At 39.0% G+C, this 23,111-nt stretch overlaps 1 protein-coding gene across 4 annotated transcripts in view; it reads left to right on the forward strand.

Moving 5' to 3' along the window:
- The window catches only part of CNTN4 (contactin 4), a 957,860-nt gene that overhangs the window by 818,395 nt on the left and 116,354 nt on the right, over window positions 1-23,111 (forward strand). For all 4 annotated transcript variants that reach the window (XM_059937717.1, XM_059937718.1, XM_059937716.1 and 1 more), the window contains one exon: window positions 2,536-2,686. In XM_059937717.1, coding sequence (XP_059793700.1) covers window positions 2,536-2,686 — 151 coding nt within the window. The remainder of the gene's footprint in view (window positions 1-2,535; window positions 2,687-23,111) is intronic.

Consider the following 23,111-nt stretch of genomic DNA (forward strand, 5'->3'; position numbering starts at 1 on the left):
TTCCATTTTTATTAGTGAAAGACATTCAAAGGCAGTCTTATCTCTAGGATATCCAGAAGATAATATGCACATACATAGTACAGTACAAATTCTTTTGACACTGGAGTGTGTGTTTTCTGCCTTCTGTGTGTCTGATAGCATGCTATTTCAAAGCATAAACGCAATACATAGTTTTTTGACAAATACACCCATGTGTTGTGCATGGTTTGATTTATGTAACTCCTTTCAAATGCAACTGCAGAATTCCTGTTGAACAGATGAAAAATGTCTGCCTAAAGTGATAAAAATATGTGTGTAGAAAGATATAGTTTTAAGAAGGGATTTTTATATGTTACAGATTTGTAACTCTATTTCACACAATACCCTTTTTAAAAATCTTCTAGAAACTTGATTTTTTTTTTTTTTTTTACATTAATGTGTCAGTTCAGGTGTTTCCATAAGATGGGAGTGAGTCTTTTCTGCTACAAGAACATTTCTGTGGGACTTCCCTGGCGGTCCAGTGGTTAAGACTCCGTGCTTCCACTGCACGGGGCACGGATTCCATCCCTAGTCGGGGAACTAAGATCCCGCATGCCATGCGGTGAGGCCAAAAAGAAAAAAAAAAAAGTAACTTTTCTGTGTTGAAAATGAGCATGTGTGGGAGTGGTAAATGAGGAAGTGAGGTCAGTATAGCAGATGCTGGCTTTGTCCATGTATGGCACTAGTTCCAGCAACCGAGAACAAGGCCCACTAACTCAGGTCAACACAGCTAGTCAAGGCGGAAAGCACACTGACCGTGACTCCCATTCAGCCCACATTTTCCTCTTGGCTGAGTTTGGTCACGTACTCTAACATAGCGATGTTCAGAGCGCGGTTCTCTTCTGCACTTTGTACTTGTTTTATACTTTACCAATCTCAACTCTTCTCTCTTCCAGCTTCCTTGTTTCATCAAGCTGTCTTCATACACACACACACACACTGAAGTCGTGTATTTTTTGTAGTATTTGTCTATTAGAAATTTAATCTGTCTTTTTAGTCATGCTAACATATTTACTAGAATGATAATTGTTTCTGTTAGTATTCCTGTTACATAAATATCGAGTATGTCTCTCCTGACCTTATCTTTTTCAGAACCCTATAATTTTTATTATGTGATTTTGCAGATCATACAAGGAATGCATTTATCTAATTGTAGCAAAAACATTTGTACTTGCACTCTACTTATTAATTTCATTTATCATTATGGAATTACTCTTTGAATTATAGATTCCCCTCATGAATCCAAGGAACATAGATTGAAGTATCAATTGCCTGCTAGATTCATTTATTTAGTTTAATCTTCACATAGTAAAACCAGCCCCATGTGTACATTGCATCACCCCATTAAAAAGTAACCTTTCCATCTTTCTTTCTTTCTAGACAAAAAGTATTTCTATGACAAAAGCATTTAATAAAGGTTTCCCTTGCTTCTGCTGAAGCCTGATTTTATTTTTTTTAATCACCAGCTTACGGTTTGGGTACGTTTAAAAAAACTGACCCCCGTCCTCCCCACCTGTATACATACACACTCACTACCTGTCCTCTTTTAAGTAATTTGTGGTTAGCATTTAAATTTCTCATTCAGCATGGTACAAAATCTTAAATTCCATCAGGTCAAATGGCAGTGAGTTAGGGATTTTAAATATGATAAAATTAAGATTCCAGGAGATGAATCTGTGCTCACAACATATCCTAAAACATGTTAATTCAATTAATGCAGAAGAAAATAGAGATTTTTCGGAAAGGCCCCTTCTATATTTCTGTAAGGATACAGGTGTATATCTTTTGTTTTAGGAAAGAAAGAATTATTTAATATTATATCCACATAACTATATATTTGGTGTCAACATGAATGAATTTTTAGAATACTGGTAGTGAGGATGGAATAGAGTTTTGTAAGAGCAAGTCACAATTTATCCAGCAAGAACCAAGCATTGCATTTGGCAGTAGTAGTGGAAAGCTGAACAAAGTCGTTGATTTTAAGGAGAAGCTTTACAGATGGTGATGCTATAGACATTTCAGCACATCTTCTGATGGAGACATGCACAGAGTGCTATGGAAAAGAGCAGAGGTGGTAACTATCAATGAAGGGAAGCTTTAATCTACACAGTCAGAAAAATACCTTATGGGTTTTTGTTTTGTCTCTCCCTTTTGCTTCCCTGAAATTTTTAAATTTATCTTCATTTGAACATGGAATAATTTTTTTAAAGAATCACTCAATAAAGTGATAGAATGTTCTATATTTTGACCTTCATGTTGGAGTATACCAAATGCATCAAGCTGTATGCACTTACAACTGGTATATTTTACCATATACAAATTACAGCTCAGCTTTTCATAATCTATCAAAACTTCCAGTGCTACGCCCTTTACTTCAGAAAAAAAATGTAACTTCCTCCCTTTGATGCCCAAGACAGCAATAAGTCCATTACAGAAAGAAAAAAGCTATAAAGAATGATCTAGTGAGTTTTTTCTTCCATAATAATTAATTATTCTATTTTCTATATTCTCTTCCAGCTGTGGGCCCGGATTTTTCAAGAACCCTCTTAAAAAAAGTAACTCTTGTCAAAGTGGGAGGTGAAGTTGTCATTGAGTGTAAGCCGAAAGCTTCTCCGAAACCTGTCTACACCTGGAAGAAAGGAAGGGACATATTAAGAGAAAATGAAAGGTATTATCTTGAAATATTTTTAATATTTGATTAACCTGCAATAACTTATAGGTCTGTTATTAATAGTCCTAGAGGGAAGAATTTACTCTCTGCTCTTCGTGAACTAACTGTTAATCAAAGAACTGAAGCTTTGGAAAAGGGTGGTAAATTAGTTGGTCTTTATAATCCTTCTTGATATTAAGATTCTAGAAAGCCCTTCCTGCACAGAGAGGTCACATGATCCCTCTTGAAGGCTGTTGGAACTGCCCAAAGATGAGCAACTAGAAATCATCTTTCTTAATTTTAGCCTAAAATTTATTGGTAAGTTTGCCCACTTTTCTCCATCCTACCTCCTTTTTGTATAAACAAGTAAATCCAGTTCTTCTTTGCGATGACAACCCCTCAGATATTTGGCAGTGGCTAGTATGTCTCTCGTTAGTCTCTCCTTTTTTGGAGCTAAATGTCTCTAATTCCAAAACTCATTCTCAAATAGGATGGTTTTGATCATTTTAATCATGTCTTTGTGAAACAGTTCCAAAAAGAAACTTTTTTTGAAAAGTTTTTTTTTTTCTTTCTGATATCTAAACTCGTCACCTGTGTGTTTCCTATTGTAAGGGAATTACGTTTAGAAGGCATGTTGTTTATACAGTGTAATTACAGGGGTTGTTGGGGTTTTAGGTCATATTGTGACAAATGGCAGGTATCTCTTAAGACCTTTTCTTGGCCGTCACCTCCATAAAATATATCCGCGACCCCTTTCCGTAATCTACTCAATCTGTTGGAAGATAGTAATTGCGCATGAGTCCATGTCACACATCAGATCACGTTTACCCGCTCTATAATAATGATTTTAATGGATGCTAAAGGTCAAGTACTCAAAGATGCAATTGGGGAAGGCTGTAAAAATGTGCATGTATCACCTTTATACCTGTACACCTTTGGATTTGCATATGCAAAGTAGATCATTACACTGATGATGTCCATATTAATGATTTTTGCAAACAAACCTGATATGATTTATAGATGGTGTATTCACATATATTAAATTTGTAATATACATCTCTCTCTGATTTCTATCATATCAAGAAAGCAGTATAGTTTACAAATTATTGGCATGGCATTTAAATCTGGAGTCCAAGTTGGAACTTGAGAGCACAGTTTCTTACTTTATGTACCACATGTATTGCTTAGATTAAGGCTACATTTTTAAAGTTTTAATATAACCATGATATAAAGAAAAAAAATTTTTAATAATATGGATAAGAGACAGACATGTCAAAAACCGTGAATGAATGAAGCTCGAGCAACATGGTAGATCAAAATCCAGGAGCGGCAAATAAGCTTTGCTACTGTCACAAGCAGCCTGCAGTATCTTAAAACAACAAAAGGAAATTTCTCATCCACACTGCACATGCACCAGGGGTCTGCTGGGGGCTTTGCTGCCCTCTAAAGTACAGGCTGATAGAATAGCACTCTCTGGAACATTCGAATTGCAGAAGGAAAAGAGGGTGGCTAAACATGCATGGGCTCTTAAAGCTTCTGCCCAGAAGTGAAACACTTCTTTTTCACTCATGTTTCAATGGCCAAAACAAGTCACATGGCTCTGCCCAAATTCAACCCAGCAGGGAAATACAGTCTTACTATGTGCCTAGAAGAAAAGGGACAGCCTAACATTTTGAACAGTATTAATGATTGTTTACTACTGCTATACCTTAATCATTGCTGTAAGTTGATTAAATTAACTTTGGGAAAATGATATATCAATATCAAGAATTATTTTTATTTAATTAATTAATTTATTTATTTTTGACTGTGTTGGGTCTTTGTTTCTGTGTGAGGGCTTTCTCTAGTTGCGGCGAGCGGGGGCCACTCTTCATCGCGGTGCGCCGGCCTCTCACTATCGCGGCCTCTCTTGTTGCGGAGCCCAGGCTCCAGTCGTGCAGGCTCAGTAGTTGTGGCTCACGGGCCTAGTTGCTCCGTGGCATGTGGGATCTCCCCAGACCAGGGCTGGAACCCGTGTCCCCTGCATTAGCAGGCAGATTCTCAACCACTGCGCCACCAGGGAAGCCCAAGAATTATTTTTAATAAGTGAATTTAATTGACTCTTTCTACCACTTAGCTTACCGCAAAGCTTCTCTCTCTTCAATTTTTGTTTTTTCTTCTGACTTGATTAATGGGGTTCAAATATTGCCTCAACATTTATGTGGCACTAAAGGTATCTTTAAAGCGAGGGAACTCCCCATCATTACTCAAGTCTTGGTATTTATCACCTCCACCTCCAGTGTCACCAGGCATGACCCAAACTATCAGTATTAGCACTTTTTCTCCCCATGGGTGCTGTGTTCTCACAGTTTTATTTCTCCCTGCTACCTCGCTCACAATGTATTAAACAGATAGGTTGATTTCCCTAATGTAAATGAATCCAAAAGCTGGCCAGGTGTAATTTAAAGGGGAATGGTGGGGACTTCAGTGTGTGCCCCATCCAAGGGAGACACCCGCCACTCAATTCTAGCATATTTTTGCCACCAAATGGAGATGCAGGTCCGTTGCCTCCCCACCATCTCATTTTTCAAGGGAAACTAGAAATAAGGAATTTAATTTGAACTATCTTAATTTTTAACCATCAGCACCTTTTTAAAATTTTAATGTTAATACAATATGGTCCACACATCCATGGACCAAGTTTACTCCATGGGCTGCTGGTTTTTAAGTTACGAGAAAGACATAATCTCAGCTGAACATCCTATAATTTCTGAAAAGTGTGAAAAATAAGAAAGATATTACCATTATTTTCTCATTGGCAGAGAAGAAATTTCACCATTTTCCTCTATTTTTTTCTGATAACGGAGAAGCATAATTAAGTGGGTAAGTGAACAAAAGCAATCATATGTAGAATTCAGAAGTGAAAAATTTTAGAATTCCTATTTTAGGAAAGGATTGACATTGTTAGAACAACACAAAAGGAAAAATTATTTGACTGTGTCCAGTGTTGAGTAATACTTTCTAATATACTGACTTGTTAGCCCTAATTCTTTTTTGAGATGTGGAATCCTAAGAATCAAAAGGCAAACCTTTAACATTTGAATAAAAGATTTTTGAAAATTTTTTTGAAGTATTGTTGATTTACAATGTTGTATTAATTTCTGCTGTACAGCAGAGCGACTCAGTTATACGTATATATATTCTTTTTCATATTCTTTCCCATTATGGTTTAACACAGGATATTGAATATAGTTCCCTGTGCTGTACAGTAGGACCTTGTTGTTTATCCTGTATATAATAGATTGCATCTGCTAATCCCAAACTCCCAATCCATCCTTCCCCCACTCTCCCCTCCCCCTTGGCAACCACAAGTCTGTTCTCTATGTCTGTGAGTCTGTTTTTGTTTCATAGATATGTTTTGTATCGTATTTTTAGATTTCACATATAAGTGATATCATATGGTATTTGTCTTTCTCTTTCTGACTTACTTCACTTAGTATAATAATCTCTAGGTCCATCCTTGTTGCTGCAAATGGCATTATTTCATTCTTTTTTTATGGCTGATTAGTATTCCATTGTATATATGTACCACATCTTCTTTATCCATTCATCTGTCAACGGACATTTAGGTTGTTTCCATGTCTTGGCTATTTATTGTAAATAGTGCTGCTATGAACATAGGGGGTGCATGTATCTTTCCGAATTATAGTTTTGTCTGGGTATGTGCTCAGGAGTGGGATTGCTGGATCATATGGCAACTCTATTTTTGGTTTTTTGAGGAACTTCCATAATGTTTTTCGTAGTGGCTGCACCAATTTACATTCCCAACAGTGCAAGAGGGTTCCCCTTTCTCCACACTCTCTCCAACATTTGTTACTTGTAGACTTTTTAATGATGGCCTTTAACATTTGAATAAAAGATTATTAATCTCAATTACAAAATATCGATATAAACCAAGTTTTAGTGGAACAAAATTTGTGATCAAGCACCACTTTTTATTAATGTTCTCCCTAGAGCTTATGTTTTGACTTTGCCAAACGCTACTTAAGTGATTTTTAATTTCAAATTTAACTAATCAACTGCCTACAAATGAGTTTACAGTAAAAGTATAAGAAGCAACATTTTTAAATGTTTACATTCTGATCTTATATGGTTGTATTATAGTTATCTCAGTGGGTATGGATTCAAAAATACTGATTTAATGTTAACATGTGAGCAATTTAAAAAATATGTTCGTATGTCCTTACTTTGGTTTTTCAAGGCTTTAGAAATTTAAATCATATTTACACTGGCCTTATCTATATTAAACCAATCATCTAAATGAAAGATTGAATCTTCAATTTTTATAGCTTTGCTATTGTGTAGGCAGAATAGCCATAAACATAAATCATTTCTTGTTTTCTTGTATATTTATCCAGCGATCAGGGTGTAGGCAATAGCAGACATTTAAAACAAGGATGACTTTTCACAAAGGCGCAAGTACTTTACTTCTCAGGAGAGGCCTCTAGTCGCCACCAAAGCAGTGGAATCATTTGGATTAATTGAGCAATTAAGCCAACTAACTGAATAAAGTTGATAATTTTGTTTACTTTTAGTTTCTAGACAGAAGGTACTTGAGGCAGATGAGGTTGAAGTTGATCTATTACAAACAAAAACATCAAAATATAGAAATAACAGAATCCTTAATAAAAACCTAGGCTCCTAGAATTATAGGGAGCCATTAAACCAACCTGGATGGACTCTTGATTGCAAGTGACAGAAACCCAACTCAGAGGTGACTTCAGTACAAAAGGGAATTCATTGGCTCCACATTTGAGAAGACCAGGGATGGGCTGTGACTTGAGGTGTGACCAGGTTCAGGTGCTTACACGGTGGCATCAGGACTGAATGGCTTTGTTCATCTCTCACTAGTGCCCTCCTCTTTGTTGGCTCCATTTTCTGATGGGTTGTCCTATCCTGGTGGTAGGATGGCTGCCAGCAGCACCATGCTTGCCCTCTCTTCTAACAATTCCAGAAGAGGTGTTCATGAAATTGAATAAACCTGCCTTGGTCAGTGATCTCCCCTGAACCAGTAACATTCAAGGGGGTGTGATGCACTGATTAGAAGCACATGATCGTGTGCTTATCCTACGAGGCACTTGGAGAAGCATCACCTCAGACCTCACGGACTGAGAATGGGACAGGGGTTTCCCCAAAGAAATGTAGGGTCCTACAACCAGAAAAAGAATAAATGGATGCTAGGCAGGCAGTAATGTCAAATTCCTACTCTAGTCATGGAGCCTAGCCTCCATTCCAGGACAGGGATCCCCACAATGGCTGGACCCTCACCTTCCCTGGTTACGTCTAAGATGGAGAGCTAACTAATTGTTAGGTTATTTCTTTATAACCAACATCCTTGTAATTTCCACTCTGAAGTTATACTAAGCAATCTAATTCTTTTCCACCACCCCTCTTCCCCTTATATTCTAACAAGCTATTCTCAAGTCCTCTTTCAATTCTTTTCCAAGCCCAAATGTCCCTGATCATCTTCATATGACATTATTTGGCATCCTCTCACTGTCTTAAGCATTTCTTTCAATGTCTTTCTGAAAGCCAGAATTAAATCTGCCATTCGGAGTTAAAACAGTATTAATAAGGGCATAAATATTTTTCTTTATCTCTGTAGCAAACAATGACAATTATTGTTATCTTATGTCCCTAAAGAGGAAAAATTATCTTCAGTGAGCTTAGATTAGTAAGGCAGGTGAGTGTACATCATAGAAAGACCACTCCCTCCCAGTGATTATTTTTAAAAATTAACTTAGTGCTTAAAGGGGTAAATGTAGTTGTCTGGAAAATTCACTTAGAGAAAATATTTTATTTCTCACTGAAGCTGAAGAAATGAGTGAAATGTTACTCTAGTTAACAATGTGTGAATAATGATTTCTTATTCTTACTCATCCTTGAGAATTTCTCTGCTTCCTTTTAGACGTTAGGCTAATACATTATATCAAGCTAATGGATAATAACTAAGTAGAGATATGCTGCTGAATGTTTCCGAAAAGAATCTGAAACTTACAGCCTGCATGTCACAGGCATGGTTTCAGAACAGCAGCAGGACTATTTTGTCAAACTAGCCAACACAAATTTTGATCGATGAACGAAACATTCATTGGATGCTTACCACATGCTAAGCCCTTTGCTTGGCACTGAGGACAGAGAGAAAGTGGAGACATAAACCCAGCCCTCAAGATGCTCTTAGAGGACTTCCCTGGTGGCGCAGTGGTTAAGAATCAACCTGGCAATGCAGGGGACACAGGTTCGAGCCGTAGTCTGGGAAGATCCCACATGCCACGGAGCAACTAAGCCCGTGCGCCACAACTTCTGAGCCTGCACTCTAGAGCCCCCGAACCACAACTGCTGAGCCCACGTGCCACAACTACTGAAGCCTGCATGCCTAGAGCCCGTGCTCCGCAACAAGAGAAGCCACCGCAATGAGAAGCCCGTGCACCGCAACGAAGAGTAGCCCCACTCGCCACAACTAGAGAAAGCCCGCGTGCAGCAACGGAGACCCAACACAGCCAAAAATAAATAAATAAATAAATAAATTTATTTATTTTTAAAAAAGATGCTCTTAGAACAGTGCAGGGGGCCCAGTAGCAAAATAACAATATGTTTTTCAATAATCCTAGGGTGTATGTTATAAAGGTGATATATTAAGATGGAACATTGGAAAATGTAGGCCAACAATAGATTGTGGAAACCTTGAATTTTATGTCTGTAGAGTTTAGACTTGAACTCTGGGAGAGAATTGAAGGATTTTATGCAAGGGAGTGCACAGTCACACACGTGCTGCAGAAAGGTTGCTCTGCCTGTGACATGGAGAAAGAATCAGAGTAGAACAAGATTTGGCAGGTAGAGAGACCAGTTGCAGGCAGTAAGCTGGGGCGGAAATCAAAAGGACTTGAATGATGTCAGTCTTCTGAGAGTATAGGAGAGAAGATAGATACATGAGCTATGAAAGAGTAGAATTTAAATTTAAGTAGAAAGATTTTTGAAAGAAGGAAGCAAAAAAGAAAATGACTCCTAGGATTCTAACTTGAGCAGCTGGTAGATGGCAGTGCCATTTACCACAATACTGAGTATAGAAAACACAAGTTTGAGAGGGGAAAATAAAGACATTAGTATTAACGTGTTAAATCTGAGGTGCCTGTAAGTGGCGATGTCACATTCAGATGGGAATTCCCATTCAGTGTCACCTTCTCAGCAAAGCTTTTTCCCAACTAACCTATTTCAAATTGTAAACACCGCCCCCATCCTCTTTCCATGCTTTATAGTTTCCATAGTTCTTATCACCATATAACATGCTGCATATTTGCTTTTTTGTTTTCTTATCTGTTTTCTCCACCCTCCATTTAATCATAGTGTAAATTCCATGAAAACAGAGACGTGTGTGTGCGTGCGCGTGTGTGTGTGTGTGTGTGTGTGTGTGTGTGTGTGTGTGTGTGTGTGGCTTAAACAATACAAATTTAATATCATACAGCCCTGGAGGTCATAAGTCTGAAATGGTTCCTCTTGAGCTGAAGTCACGTGTTCCTTCTGGAGGTTCTAGGGGAGACTCGGTGTCTGGCTTTCTAGAGGTCACCTGCATTCCTTGGCGCATGGTGTAGAGCTAACAAAGTCAAGTGCAGTCCAGTCGAGTACTCAAATCACAGCACTTCAACCTCCTCTTCTGCCTCTCTCTTCTACTTTGAAGGACCATCGTGGTTACATGGAGCCCTTTGTGTTTTGTCCAGTTCTGTAACACTAGCATCTAGGACAATGCCTGGTATAGAGTAAGTTTTCAGTGAATAAATGTCTAACAGGAACTATGGGTCTGAGTTCAGGAGAGTAAAGACAGAGACCTAGATGTCACCAGTAGATAAGAAGCCATGGAGTGGAGAAGTGAATCCAGAGAGAGTTTTGTAGAATGAGAACACCTGTGAATCAAAGGAAGGAACCTTGAAGAATGGCCACATGCAAAGAATGGGTGGAAGCAGAGCCCACTGGGAGGACTGGAGCGGGAATTCAGAGACGTGGGGGAACAACCAGGAGAACGTAGTAAACAGAAACCAAGGGAGCAGAAAGTTTCAAGAAGGAGCAAGCGCTTGGTGCTTCCAAGTGGTCCGACAAAATAATGGCTCAAAAATGAGTGCTGGACCTAGGAACTTTAACATCACCTTGGGCGAGCACGTTGAGGCCACAGTGGACACATTCTGAAGACAATAAAATGGTATAATTATCCATATTCTTAGGCATTTCTTCCCAGACTGAAATATATGTTTATGTTTGCCTGACCCCCACGGTATAATCAGAGCAAGTCTAACACCCTATGAGACTGTTCAACCCAAATAGGAATAAAATGCATGTGTCTTGTCTAGAGACATTGAAGTCTTCATCCAAGGTGAAATTAGATCATGGCTCTAATTTGCCTCTCTGCCCAAAGGCCTTTGGAAGAGTTGAAATGCATGTAAAACATGGAGGAAAATCCCAGCACAGGGCAGCAAAACTCCATGTTGTCTGTAAGGTATGAAACTCTGGCCTGAAGACACTGACAGTCTGGGAGGCAGAGCAAATGTGATGGCAGGTATTTGCCCAGAAGGCTGATGCGATCCTTGCGTGCAAAGGAAACTTTATTGCTTCAGGCGTTCTGTTTCCCTTCTGGAGGCAGCGTGTCTATATATGTGCTCCTAATGAGAAACCTGCCCTCAGGATATCTCTTACAGGGGCTGCAGAGCCATACAGCTGTTATTAGGAATTCTGCCTGGGGAACAATTATGTTATTGCAATAATTAGAGGCAGTTCATCTCCATAATAATGGAAATCCTGTCTTGGAGGCAAAACAACATCAAAGCAACTTGAGCATCATTGCTCTAGATAGAATCTGTTGCCCTGCTTATCGGCAGTACTATATCATTTAAATTTTGCATGTGTAGTCATGGAAATAGGCAGAGCTTATCCTGCTCTCCAGTTCAGACCTGGAACTTTCCCCCATTCGTTCTGTCTGTCTCTCCTAGGGCCATGCATAAAATAGTTATGGCTTTGAGTTCCCCTGAAGAGCAGTTGCAGAAGAGTTTAGAGACATTTGTTTGTAAATGTTTGTAATGGTACACAGACCCTGTCCTGTGGAGACTCCATGAATTTAACCCTCAGCCACCGGCCTGTCCTACCTCAGTATAGTTATGTCATATTGTTTTATGGTCAGGATTTACAGCGATATCCAAATTCAGGCAGGGACTACCTGCCACATGTTCTATTCATATGGTCACAGTATTGGTTATGCCTCAGGACATGCTGGCAAGAGAACTGATTTTTTGTGTGAAAGTATTTAAAATAAGGTCCCCAATCTAAAGGCAATACCTGATAAAATCCTTCCAGCTGTCTCCCACGTTCATTGTTTCTTTGTCAGTCTGTCCTCTGCCCCTGTCCTGGTTTCTACCCTTATTATCTCTTGTATAGACTTTGCAACTGTTAAACTAACCTCTTAACTGGTTTATTTGGAACCAGCCCTCACTCAAATCTTCCACGAGATCAAACTTCCCACATCACATCCCTGGTATATTCAATTCAATAAACATCTGTCACACCCTTCCTCCGTATAAGACACATTTGAGATTATGAACATAATTTAAAACAGGGCTCTACAGGTGTCATTTTTTTTTATTGGAGTATATTTGCTTTACAAGGTTGTGTTAGTTTCTGCTGTACAACAGAGTGAATCAGCTATATGTGTACCTGTATCCCCTCCTTCATGAGCCTCCCTTCCACCCTCCCCATCCCACCCCTCTAGGTCGTCACAGAGCACCGAGCTGAGCTCCCTGTGCTATACAGCAGTTTCCTACTAGCTATCTATTTTACACATGGTAGTGTATATATGTCAGTGCTACTCTCTCAAATCGTCCCACTCTCCCCTTCCCCCGCTGTGTCCACAAGTTCATTCTCTACGTCTGCATCTCTTTTCCTGCCCTACAAATAGGTTCATCAGTATCCTTTTTCTAGATTCCGTATATATGCACTAATATATGATATTTGTTTTTCTCTTTTTGACTTACTTCACTCTGTATGACAGACTCTAGGTTCATCCACATCACTACAAATGACTCAATTTTGTTCCTTTTTATGGCTGAGTAATATTCCATTGTATATATGTGCCACATCTTCTTTATCCATTCATCTGTCGATGAACATTTAGGTTGCTTCCATGTCCTGGCTATTGTAAATAGTGCTGCAGTGAACATTGGGGTACATGACTCTTTTTGAATTATGGTTTTCTCAGGGTATATGCCCCGTAGTGGGATTGCTGGGTCATATGGTAGTTCTATTTTTAGTTTTTTAAGGAACCTACATACTGGTCTCCATAGTGGCTGTATCAATTTACATTCCCACCAACAGTGCGAGAGGATTCCCTTTTCTTCACACCCTCTCCAGCATTTATTGTTTGCAGATTTTTTGATGATGGCCATTCTGACCGGTGTGAGGTGATACTTCATTGTGGTTTTGATTTGCATGTCTCTAATGATTAGTGATGTTGAGCATCTTTTCATGTGTTTGTCGGCCATCTGTATGTCTTCTTTGGAGAAATGTCTATTTAGGTCTTCCACCCATTTTTTGATTGGGTTTTTTGTTTTTTTGATATTGAGCTGCATGAGCTGCTTGTATATTTTGGAGATTAATCCTTTGTCAGTTGCTTCATTTGCAAATGTTTCCTCCCTTTCTGAGGGTTGTCTTTTCGTCTTGTTTATGGTTTCCTTTGCTGTGCAAAAGCTTTTACGTTTAATTAGGTCCCATTTATTTATTTTTGGTTTTATTTTCATTACTCTAGGAGGTGGGTCAAAAAGGATCTTGTTGTGGTTTATGTCAAAGAGTGTTCTGCCTGTGTTTTCTTCTAAGAGTTTTATAGTATCTGGCCTTACATTTAGGTCTTTAATCCATTTTGAGTTTACACACAGAAATCTCTTGCATCCCTATATACTAACAACGAAAAATCAGAAAGAGAAATTAAGGAAACACTCCCATTTACCACTGCAACAAAAAGAATAAAATACCTAGGAATAAACCTACCTAAGGAGGCAAAAGACCTGTATGCAGAAAACTATAAGACACTGATGAAAAAATCAAAGATGACACAAACAGATGGAGAGATGTACCATGTTCTTGGATTGGAAGAATCCACATTGTGAAAATGACCATACTACCCAAAGCAATCTATAGCTTCAGTGCAATCCCTATCAAATTACCAATGGCATTTTTCAAAGATCTAGAACAAAAAATATTACAATTTGTATGGAGACACAAAAGACCCTGAATAGCCAAAGCCATCTTGAGAAAGAAAAACGGAGCTGGAGGAATCAGGCTCCCTGTCTTCAGACTATACTACAAAGCTACAATAATCAAGACAGTATGATACTGGCACAAAAACAGAAATATAGATCAATAGGAACAGGATAGAAAGCCCAGAGATAAACCCACGCACCTACGGTCACCTTATGTTTGACAAAGGAGGCAAGAATATACAGTGGAGAAAAGACATCCTCTTCAATAAGTGGTGCTGGGAAAACTGGACAGCTACATGTAAAAGAATGAAATTAGAACACTACCTAACACCATACAGGTGTCATTTTGAAAGGGACAAAATTTCTACAGTGGTTTAAAGGAAAGAGACTTTTCATCTTTTACAGGTATAAATTTTATTTTTTAACAGTATATAAAATATCATTCTATAGTCTCAACACGCATATACATATTCATATTTTGATATACATGCAAAGAAAAAGGCTGGAAGGAACTCCACCAAAATATTAACAGTAGTTTGCCTGGGAATTGGGAGTATGGATTTCTTTCTTTCTCCTTTCTTCCTTCTTTCCATCCTTTCCTCTCTCCTTCCTTCCCTCCTTCTCTTTACAGTTATAAATTTTGTGTTTATGGGTATGATTATTTTATTAATGTTTATTTCCCATAACAGGCTGAAATGACCATGAGCAAAGATGCCATGTGTGTTTGAACACACGAGTGTCCCCACTCCTGGTACTGTGCCTAGAATACCATAGATACTTAGGATTTTTGTATGAAATGAATGAACCAACCATCCTGCATCATCTGATTCTTAGAGGAGATCAGTGGAGAAGGTGGTGATGGGATATTTAAGTGAAAGGAGCAGCAGGAATAAAACATATTCAAAAGGAAAGTACAGAGGAATTTTTGAACAGGGGGAGATCAGGCTAGAAAATTTCTCAAAAGCAGGCTGAGGAGCTGGTACTTCATTGGGGAACAGACAGAGTTAGGAAATGATTTCGGCATGGCTCTCCGCACTCCTTTTAAATTGTTTCTCATCCTTGATCGGTTGTGTTAGATGTGTGTATTCAGAACGCATCTGCTGGGCCTTTTTGTGCACCCATCTGGGAGCTCACTTGACCTTCCTAGGGTGTCTCCATCTCTCAAGCAGAGATCCACAGGTAGTTCCCAAATTCAGGTCTGCAGGCTGGTGCTGAGCTAACTGCATTGGGACCAACAGAGGTACATTTAAAAATACAGAATCCCACTCTCTGTCCCCAGAGATTCTTTCTAAGGAATTCTGAGATGCGACCAGGAGTCTGAATATGTTTTTAAGTTTCCCAGGTGATTCTAATGCACAGCCAGGTGTGGCACTATATTAGTGGCTTCCCATTAACCTCAGGACAGACAGCCCATCACATGACCAACAAAACCCTAAACTGGTCACGCTCCAGCCACACTGTCCCAGCTGCTCTCTCTTACTCTCCCTGAATCTTACTTCTTGAGCCACATGGACCTCCTGTCAGTTCTTCAAATGGCCTTATTCTTCCTGCCACAGTGCTTTTCAACAAGCTGTTCTTTTTGCCCAAAACTCTCTTACCCAGTGCTTGACAAACTACAGCCCCACAGCCAAATCCAGCCCTCCACCTGTTTGCACAGCCCTCATGCATGAGAATGGTTTTACGTTTTCAAATGATAGGAAATAAATAAAAAGGAAAACAGCATTTTGTGACACATGAAAATTAGATGAAATTCGAATTTCAGCATCCACAAATAAAGTTTTATTGGACCTGGCCCCATACTCATTCATTAACAAATTGTCTGGGCTGCTTTTGTGCTACATGGGTGGCAGGGTTGAGTAGTTGCAACAGAAACCACCTAGCTTGCAAAGCCTCAAATATTTACTATCTGGCCCTTTACAGAAAAAGTTTGTGTCCCTCGATCCAACTCATGGCATGTTTCTAGAAATGAGGGGTATTAAAACATCTTCCAGTAACACAACTCTCCCTTTGCCTGGCTTTTTTATTTTGGTTTTATTTTGGTTTGCTGTCTTTTACCTGTTCTTTGTGACTTACGTTTTGATTAAATTGTCACTTCTACTGGGTCCATCAAATGCAAAGTGAAGAGGAAGTAAATTTGGCTGGAGGCCTAAATGCTGTCCCTTCTGTCTCTAAAGCAGTGGCTCCCAAACTTTGCTAGAGGGAACTTCTTTTCATGCCCCCAAAGCCTTGAACTCCCTGGAGAAATCAGCAGAGGGGAGCTTGCGAAGTGAAGACCTGGAAGGTGAGAGATGTTGGCGATGGAGAGGGAAGTTTATTTCTGGATCCTCTTCCCCAGATTTCTAGAAAACCAGTAAAAGAATGAAGCAATGGGAACTCTTCATCCCAGGTTAAGCATCTGTGGTTTACACTGACTGTTTTGCAGAGGGGTTTTCATTTTCACTTTATGATTATAAAAATTATTCTTCAAATGATAAATGGCCTATTTCAGTTGAAGGAGGAGAGAGGAGATAGAAACCCCAAGACTCGCTTCCTAGGGTTTTATAAAATTCAGCTATTATGACGATGTATACACACATGAAACAATTTGGAAACCACCAGTGAAGTACAAATTAACATAATATCTTCCAAACAGAAATAGGCGGCAGTGCTTAGGGAACACGCAGAGAAGAAACTCTCAGAGTTAGGCAGGGTCTGCCAGAACTGGCTTCCAAATGGAGTTTAAGCAGTTGTGAAAGAAAGTAGTTTACACAGGCAGAGGGGGAAGCGGGAGGTCTCCGTGTGGGAGCTCGTGTAAATGCAAGATGAAGGGACAGATGTGAGCAAGTCAAGAGAGATCCAGCCTAGTGGGAGAGTGGGTGTCGGTCGAGTTTAGATGGAAGAAATGGAAGAATCATCGGTAGGGAGATGCTTCAGATTTCTTAACAAGAGATGATTAACGTTTTGAAATAATGTTGACAGATATAAAATAATAGTGACAGAAACACTGTGAGTCGTCTTGGCTCTGAAGCAGCTCAGAAATCTCTAGTTATTAAGTTGAAATGAGACTTTGATCTCCCTTTATGTCACTAGTACATTCACGAATAAACCTTGTGCTTTGGGAATCCTTGGGGATTCAGGATACTGATTACTTTGGCTCTTTTCCTGTATTTCCTAGTTATCTTGTGGCCATCGCTTTTCTCCCATTTGTGAATAATATTACCTAGCTTTTTTCAGTCTTTACTATGCCCTCTGCTAAACACTTCAAATGTGTTTTCTTTTAGTCCTCAGAAAAACTTAATGAGATCAGTCCTATTATTAACCCCATCTTTTAGATAAGGAAATCTGGGCCCAGAGAGGGTTTTCACCCTACCTAAGGTTGCAAAGCGTGGTAGTGTTAGAGCTGGGATTCAAATCCAGGTCTCACTTATTCCAGAAGCCATGTCTCTGCCAACTTTGCCTGAAGAAGGAACAAGCATTAGATGCTTCTCTCTACTTAAAGAGAGCATGGAATCTGGTGGTAAGCCAATAAATTATTAGTAAAAATAAAGTTCTGCTTTCATTACCTCCCTTTTGAAACTGGAATATTGCTGATGCCTTTAATATAGATAAATGGGCCAGAAGCAGCTTTTACTGTTACTCATTTCGTATTTTCAATAATAAATTGGCAGCCTTCAGATCCATGGCTTTCTAGTTTCCTGGGGAAAGAGGCATAATGGTCTGATTTCAGGGCTTCGGTTAGAACCATGTAAGCCCCTTGGAGAAGAGGTAAATTAAGTCCTCGAACTACCTCAGCAGGGCCTTTGTTCAGAGAAAATAGCTCTGTATTGTCAAATGGATTTACATGATCATGAAAATATTCAAACCAAAGTGGCATGTAATTAAGAGCAATTAGAACTGAAGTGATGTGACTGGATATTAAAACCAGAAAGGCAATATTTGTGCCTCCTCAGTAGAGACAAGGCAGATAATTTGGGTTCCTCCTAAGTTTGTCATCTCTAGAAATAGTATCTGCTAGACCGTGTAGATGCTGTATAAATATTGAAGGTCTAGTGTCATGCACTATGTTTGACCCTATATTTCTATAGTGCAGTTTTATCCTCATATTTCAGTCACAGATATGCCAGAGTTAATTAGATCTCTACTAGTAAATATCCATCATGGTGTTTCTAAATCCCTTTTGCCAAATGATCTAATAAGAGCAACATTTGGCTCTCTGTATAATTACAACATATGGCACCTAGAGGGTACATATAGTAGAATTATAGGTTGCCTGATGAGAAACCCAGGTAGTGGATAAAAGACTCTATTAAACAAAGTTGCTCTGTGTGTGTGTGTGTATGTGTGTGTGTGTGTTTTACTGCAAACAATTCCTCCTCCTCTCCCCAGAATAAGAAATAGGTTGTAATTCAACTGTCCTTCCCACATGAAACATAATTATGTCATAGGAGTTTTACATTTTTAAATAAAACAAATCATTGATACTATTAGCATAAATTATTTAACCCTCCATACCTCTAAAAATTATCGTGTGAAGTTAAGTCAGCAATGCTGGAAGCAGCTCTGTATAAGGTAAGTTACTTGATGGATGTATTCCTCCCTCCAAGCAAAATAACCTACCCAAATGGCTGCAAAATATATAGCAAAAATAGGCCCGAATCCTTTGACCAATCATAAAAAAGGGGTTTTTAATGCCTACTTATCATCTCTGGAAGTAGACTAACCAGTTTGGTAGATGATGAGTTCAGCGTCAGTGTGTTGAATTTGAAAGGCTTATCATGAGAAGGTATCCTGGACTCCACTTGGACGGGCTTGTAAGAGCCAAAGGTGCGCATCTCTCCTCAGGACCATGTTCAGTGATGTCACCTTGGTAGCTTGACACTGACCATAGTGGGAGTATTTACACCGTGGAAATTAGCACACATCAGGACATTCTTTTCCATAGAGGGCCAGTTGTTAAACATTTACCAGCACATCATTACTTGCGGGACATAACACAGCTCAGAGTTGACAGTGCCAGTTTGGAGTTCATGGGAGAGATGAAGACTAGAAACACAGCTTTCCAGCTCGTCTTCTTTGAAGTGATGACGGTGAATAAGTTTAATTGAGAAAAAATGAGAAAACAGAAGAGTTCTGGATAGATTCTTCCAAACTGTCAAGTGCATGAAAGAGAAAAAGAAACCCCAAAACATTCATCAGAAGACTAAGAGGAGAATCAGGAAATTGGGGTGTTGTAAAATCCCAGGTAAGAAAGTATCATAAATGGCAGTATTTGACACTGTCGGGTATCACTGAGAGGTCATAAAGAATGAGGACCTCAAGCTATATTTGGAGTGGTGTTAATGAAGTGAAAAGTAACCTTTGAATAAACACTTTCAATAAGAGCAAAAGTTTTGCTGGCCGGATCAGCAACTGGATGCAGTAACTGATCTTTGCAGGTGTAGAGTAATGAAAAGAGGAAGATCAGATACACTGGAGGGAAGTGACATGTTTGTGGCAAGGGTGTTATTAGGATGGAGGACATTGGGGCATATTTATAGCCTGAGGGGAATCACACCAAGGTAAAGAAGGAGTTAACAATGTAAGAGAAGGGAGGTATTCTCAAGGAGACAGGAGGGTGTCAGACCTGAAATCAATTATTGTGGGAAAGAAGGATGAACCTGTCTCCTCTGACTGTGGGGAGGAAGGGAGGGTAGGTGAGGGCACAGAGAAATGTGTGAAAGAGGGAGTTGAGGAATTTCATGGAATATGGCCTTGACCATGATCTCGATAAAATGAGAGTCAAGGTCATCTTATGAAAGTGTGGCCATGGGAGGTGCTTGTGTGCCTCAGAGAGAAAGATGCCTAGACTGTCATCTATGGTCAATGTGATAGAAATTAGATAAAATTTGGATTGTGCTTTTTATGTTTTCTGTTGCTTCCACACACATTGACTTTCCCATATATTGATTTGCTCTAAAGGGTTTTATTCCAAAAGAGGTGGTTTGTTCCAAAGGATGCATAAAATTGTTACAGAAAAAATGAAACTGCCTGCTCTTAACACCAAGAAAAATGTTTTTCAGCTGAGTTCAATATGTTCTGACTCAGAAAAAACAATGCACTTTAAAATTATTCTTCCCCTTTCTCGTTTACTCAAGGACTCTCACACCTTCAGTCACCCCTGTTCTTTCCTTCATCATCAAACTTTCCCTCCGCTTTCACTTTCTGTTGGATCTTTCTGGTCAGCGTATCTTCATCTTCCTCATCTACCTCCTCCCATGGCTTTAAACTCCATCTGTACTAACAACTTCTGAATGTATGTCTTCAGTCTAGGATTGAGCAATTTTGGCTTGACATGCCCCAAAGAGAACTCATTCCAGCCGCCAACCTCCACCCTAAAACCCATTCTTCTCCTGCTTACCCCATCTCCCTCTGGTTGTTCCAGCCAGAAACCTAGAAATCATCTTTGATTTTCCTCTTCCAATGTCCCACATATCCAATGCATTAGTAAATTTTGGTAATTCTCCTTCCAGAGAATATATAGAATCTATCTCCTTTGCATCCGCTTTGTCTGTGCCCTCATCCAACCACCATCATCTCTTGTTGGATTATTCCAGTAGCCTCCGTCTTAGTCCATTTGAGCTACTATAACAAAAACACCGTAGACTGGGTGGCTTAAACAACAAACACTTATTTCTCAAAGTTCTGGAGGCTCTGGGAAGTCCAAGATCAGTGTGTCTGCAGATTCAGTGTCTGGTGAGGGCCTGCTTCCTGGTTCATAGACAGCCGTCTTCTCTAACCTCACGTGGCAGAAAGACGGAGGGAGCTCTCTGGGGTCTCTTAATAGGGTGTTAGTCCCATTCATGAGGGCTTCACCTCATGACCTAATCATCTTCCAAAGCCCCACCTGCTAATGCCATCACACTGGGGGTTAGGATTACAACATATGAATTTCAAGGGGACACAAACAGTCAGTCCATGACATCCCGTAGCCAGTTGCCCTGTACCATACTCACCCCCTTCCAGGCTGCTCCTTGTACCATGGCCACAATGGTCTTTTTGAAACATAATTCAGATCTTATCACTAACCCTTAAGACAGAAGCTGCTGACCAGGACCTTAAGGGCACTGACGATCTGGTTCCTTATTGTATTATTTTTGTTTTTTGTTTCAGTATCCTCCCCTTCACTAATCAAAGTGGCAAAATATCTAAGACCGTGTGTATCTTGTTTTTCCTTAGATCTCTAGTGCCTGCTTTCCTCTTCAATTCCTCCTTGCATTTTTCTGAATTTGAGGTTACATATTTATGTCTGTTTTACCTATTATCTATCTTCCCAGACTGGTGTGTAAGCTAGGTAGGACCGGACCTGGTTTCCTTCACCACTGTTTATCCAGCACTAGTACAGGAATAGTGCTGAGGAGTTGAATCAGTAATTGTTGAATAAATGGAGAAAAAAATCAGTAAACTTACAGTGTACCTCATTTCACAAAGGATTTGAGGCTGCTTTTAAAAAATACAAGCAATAGAAAAGATAAAAGTTAGTAATTTAGAGCGTGGGAATAATGGGAAATCAGTAGAAAACAAAAATATCAGAAGTGAAATTAGTACATGGAAACACATTCTGTATAATTCACAGATTTGGGTGTACCTGTCTTACTACCTAAGCAAAGAGAGAAACATAATTAGTTAAAAGAACTGTAGTATTTGTAAGATTTAAAGTAGTTGTTTTGCCTGATAGTGAAATCTTAGAAAAATATTCCCCATGAGACACAATTACAGATACAAGACTTCATAGATGTGCCTTATATTTTTTATACATTTGTCAAGTTATGTAGTGATAATAGGCAAGTTAGTAAATTCAGTTCTGTGAGATGGGGCCAAGAATGAATGAATGAATAGTTAATTTATTATTCTTTTTAAATGGAGAGGCTTGACCCAAGGGTAAAGTTTTAAGTATCTACAGCAGTATTTTTCAAAGCTAGTTCTTGGGGTGGGGGGTGATGTGTGACACATTTTATATAAAGCAGTATTCTGTGATCAAGCAAGTATAACGTGTATATTTCGGACCTTCTCAGAGCCTTTAGTATGCTATTTGCACTGAGAATCTCCAAGAATTGTGTTTCCCAAACTTACTTGGAGTTGAGTCTTATGACACAGAATACCTTAAGGGGCTGGGACTTCAGGGGGAAAAAAAAACTTTGGAAAACTTTGATCTAAATGAATGTATGGGTTTGTTTACTTTAGAAATTCCGTCATTAACTCTAATGGTCAGAATTTTAATAAAGGTTGGTTAGAAGAAATTTCAAGATTGTAATTACTGTCAAGAATATGAGATGCATCTATTCTGTGTTACCAGTTTTGTGTTATCAGTTTAGACCAGGTCTATGCTATAAACTAAGTCAAGAGAATCATTAAGACCAATGGCAGAATGAGATAGAGATATAGCCTCAATTCTGCCAAAGCCTTGAGTGTAAAAAAACTCAAAACTCAATTTATTTGCAAATATTGTGAAAATAAATAAATAAGCAAAGAATTAAATATGCATATCCTTTAGGCATAAAATAAATGTTATATTTTACTTCTCAAAAAAAAAAAAAAAAAAAAAGACCAATGGCAGAATGCTACTTTCAGGATGGTATGCAGATGCGGGTGGCCAGGGATTCTAGCATAACTCTTCCGGTCCTCAGTGTCAAAAACGGAGAAAGCTTGGTAAAAGCTACAGATACTCGCAAGTTTTTCCTGACATAATTTTCCACAAGGGTGTTAGTCGTTACAATGAATAGCTGTATCAAAAGCAGACCGGCTTTTTCCATGTGGAATAAAAGCATGAATGACTCAAGCCTACAATTAACCAAGGAAGAGCAGGGCTTTATTCCTGGTTATTTCCTGGCTGAAAGTTCGAGCACCGTTCAGGAATATGCAGCAACTTCTTAGCAGTTTCATCTTCCTTGTTAATTTGGCATCCAGCAGTGTATGTTGATTAGTAAATACTTGGTTATAAAGACATAGATATTATTCAGATCATTATATTATACAGTTTTAGAATCCTAGATATTTATATTGGCCACAAACAGTTGCCTACCAATTGGCTTGAAAGTGTTTGCTTTACCCAGAAGGAATGCCCACTTTGCCTACAGATGTATGCATTTGTATATGTGATTATAGAACAGTGGAATTGTGGTACCATTGTTTTTAAAAAATCCATTGGTAAGTTATTC

Source organism: Balaenoptera ricei, chromosome 11, assembly GCF_028023285.1.
Source record: "Balaenoptera ricei isolate mBalRic1 chromosome 11, mBalRic1.hap2, whole genome shotgun sequence".
Classification (NCBI taxonomy): Eukaryota; Metazoa; Chordata; class Mammalia; order Artiodactyla; family Balaenopteridae; genus Balaenoptera; species Balaenoptera ricei.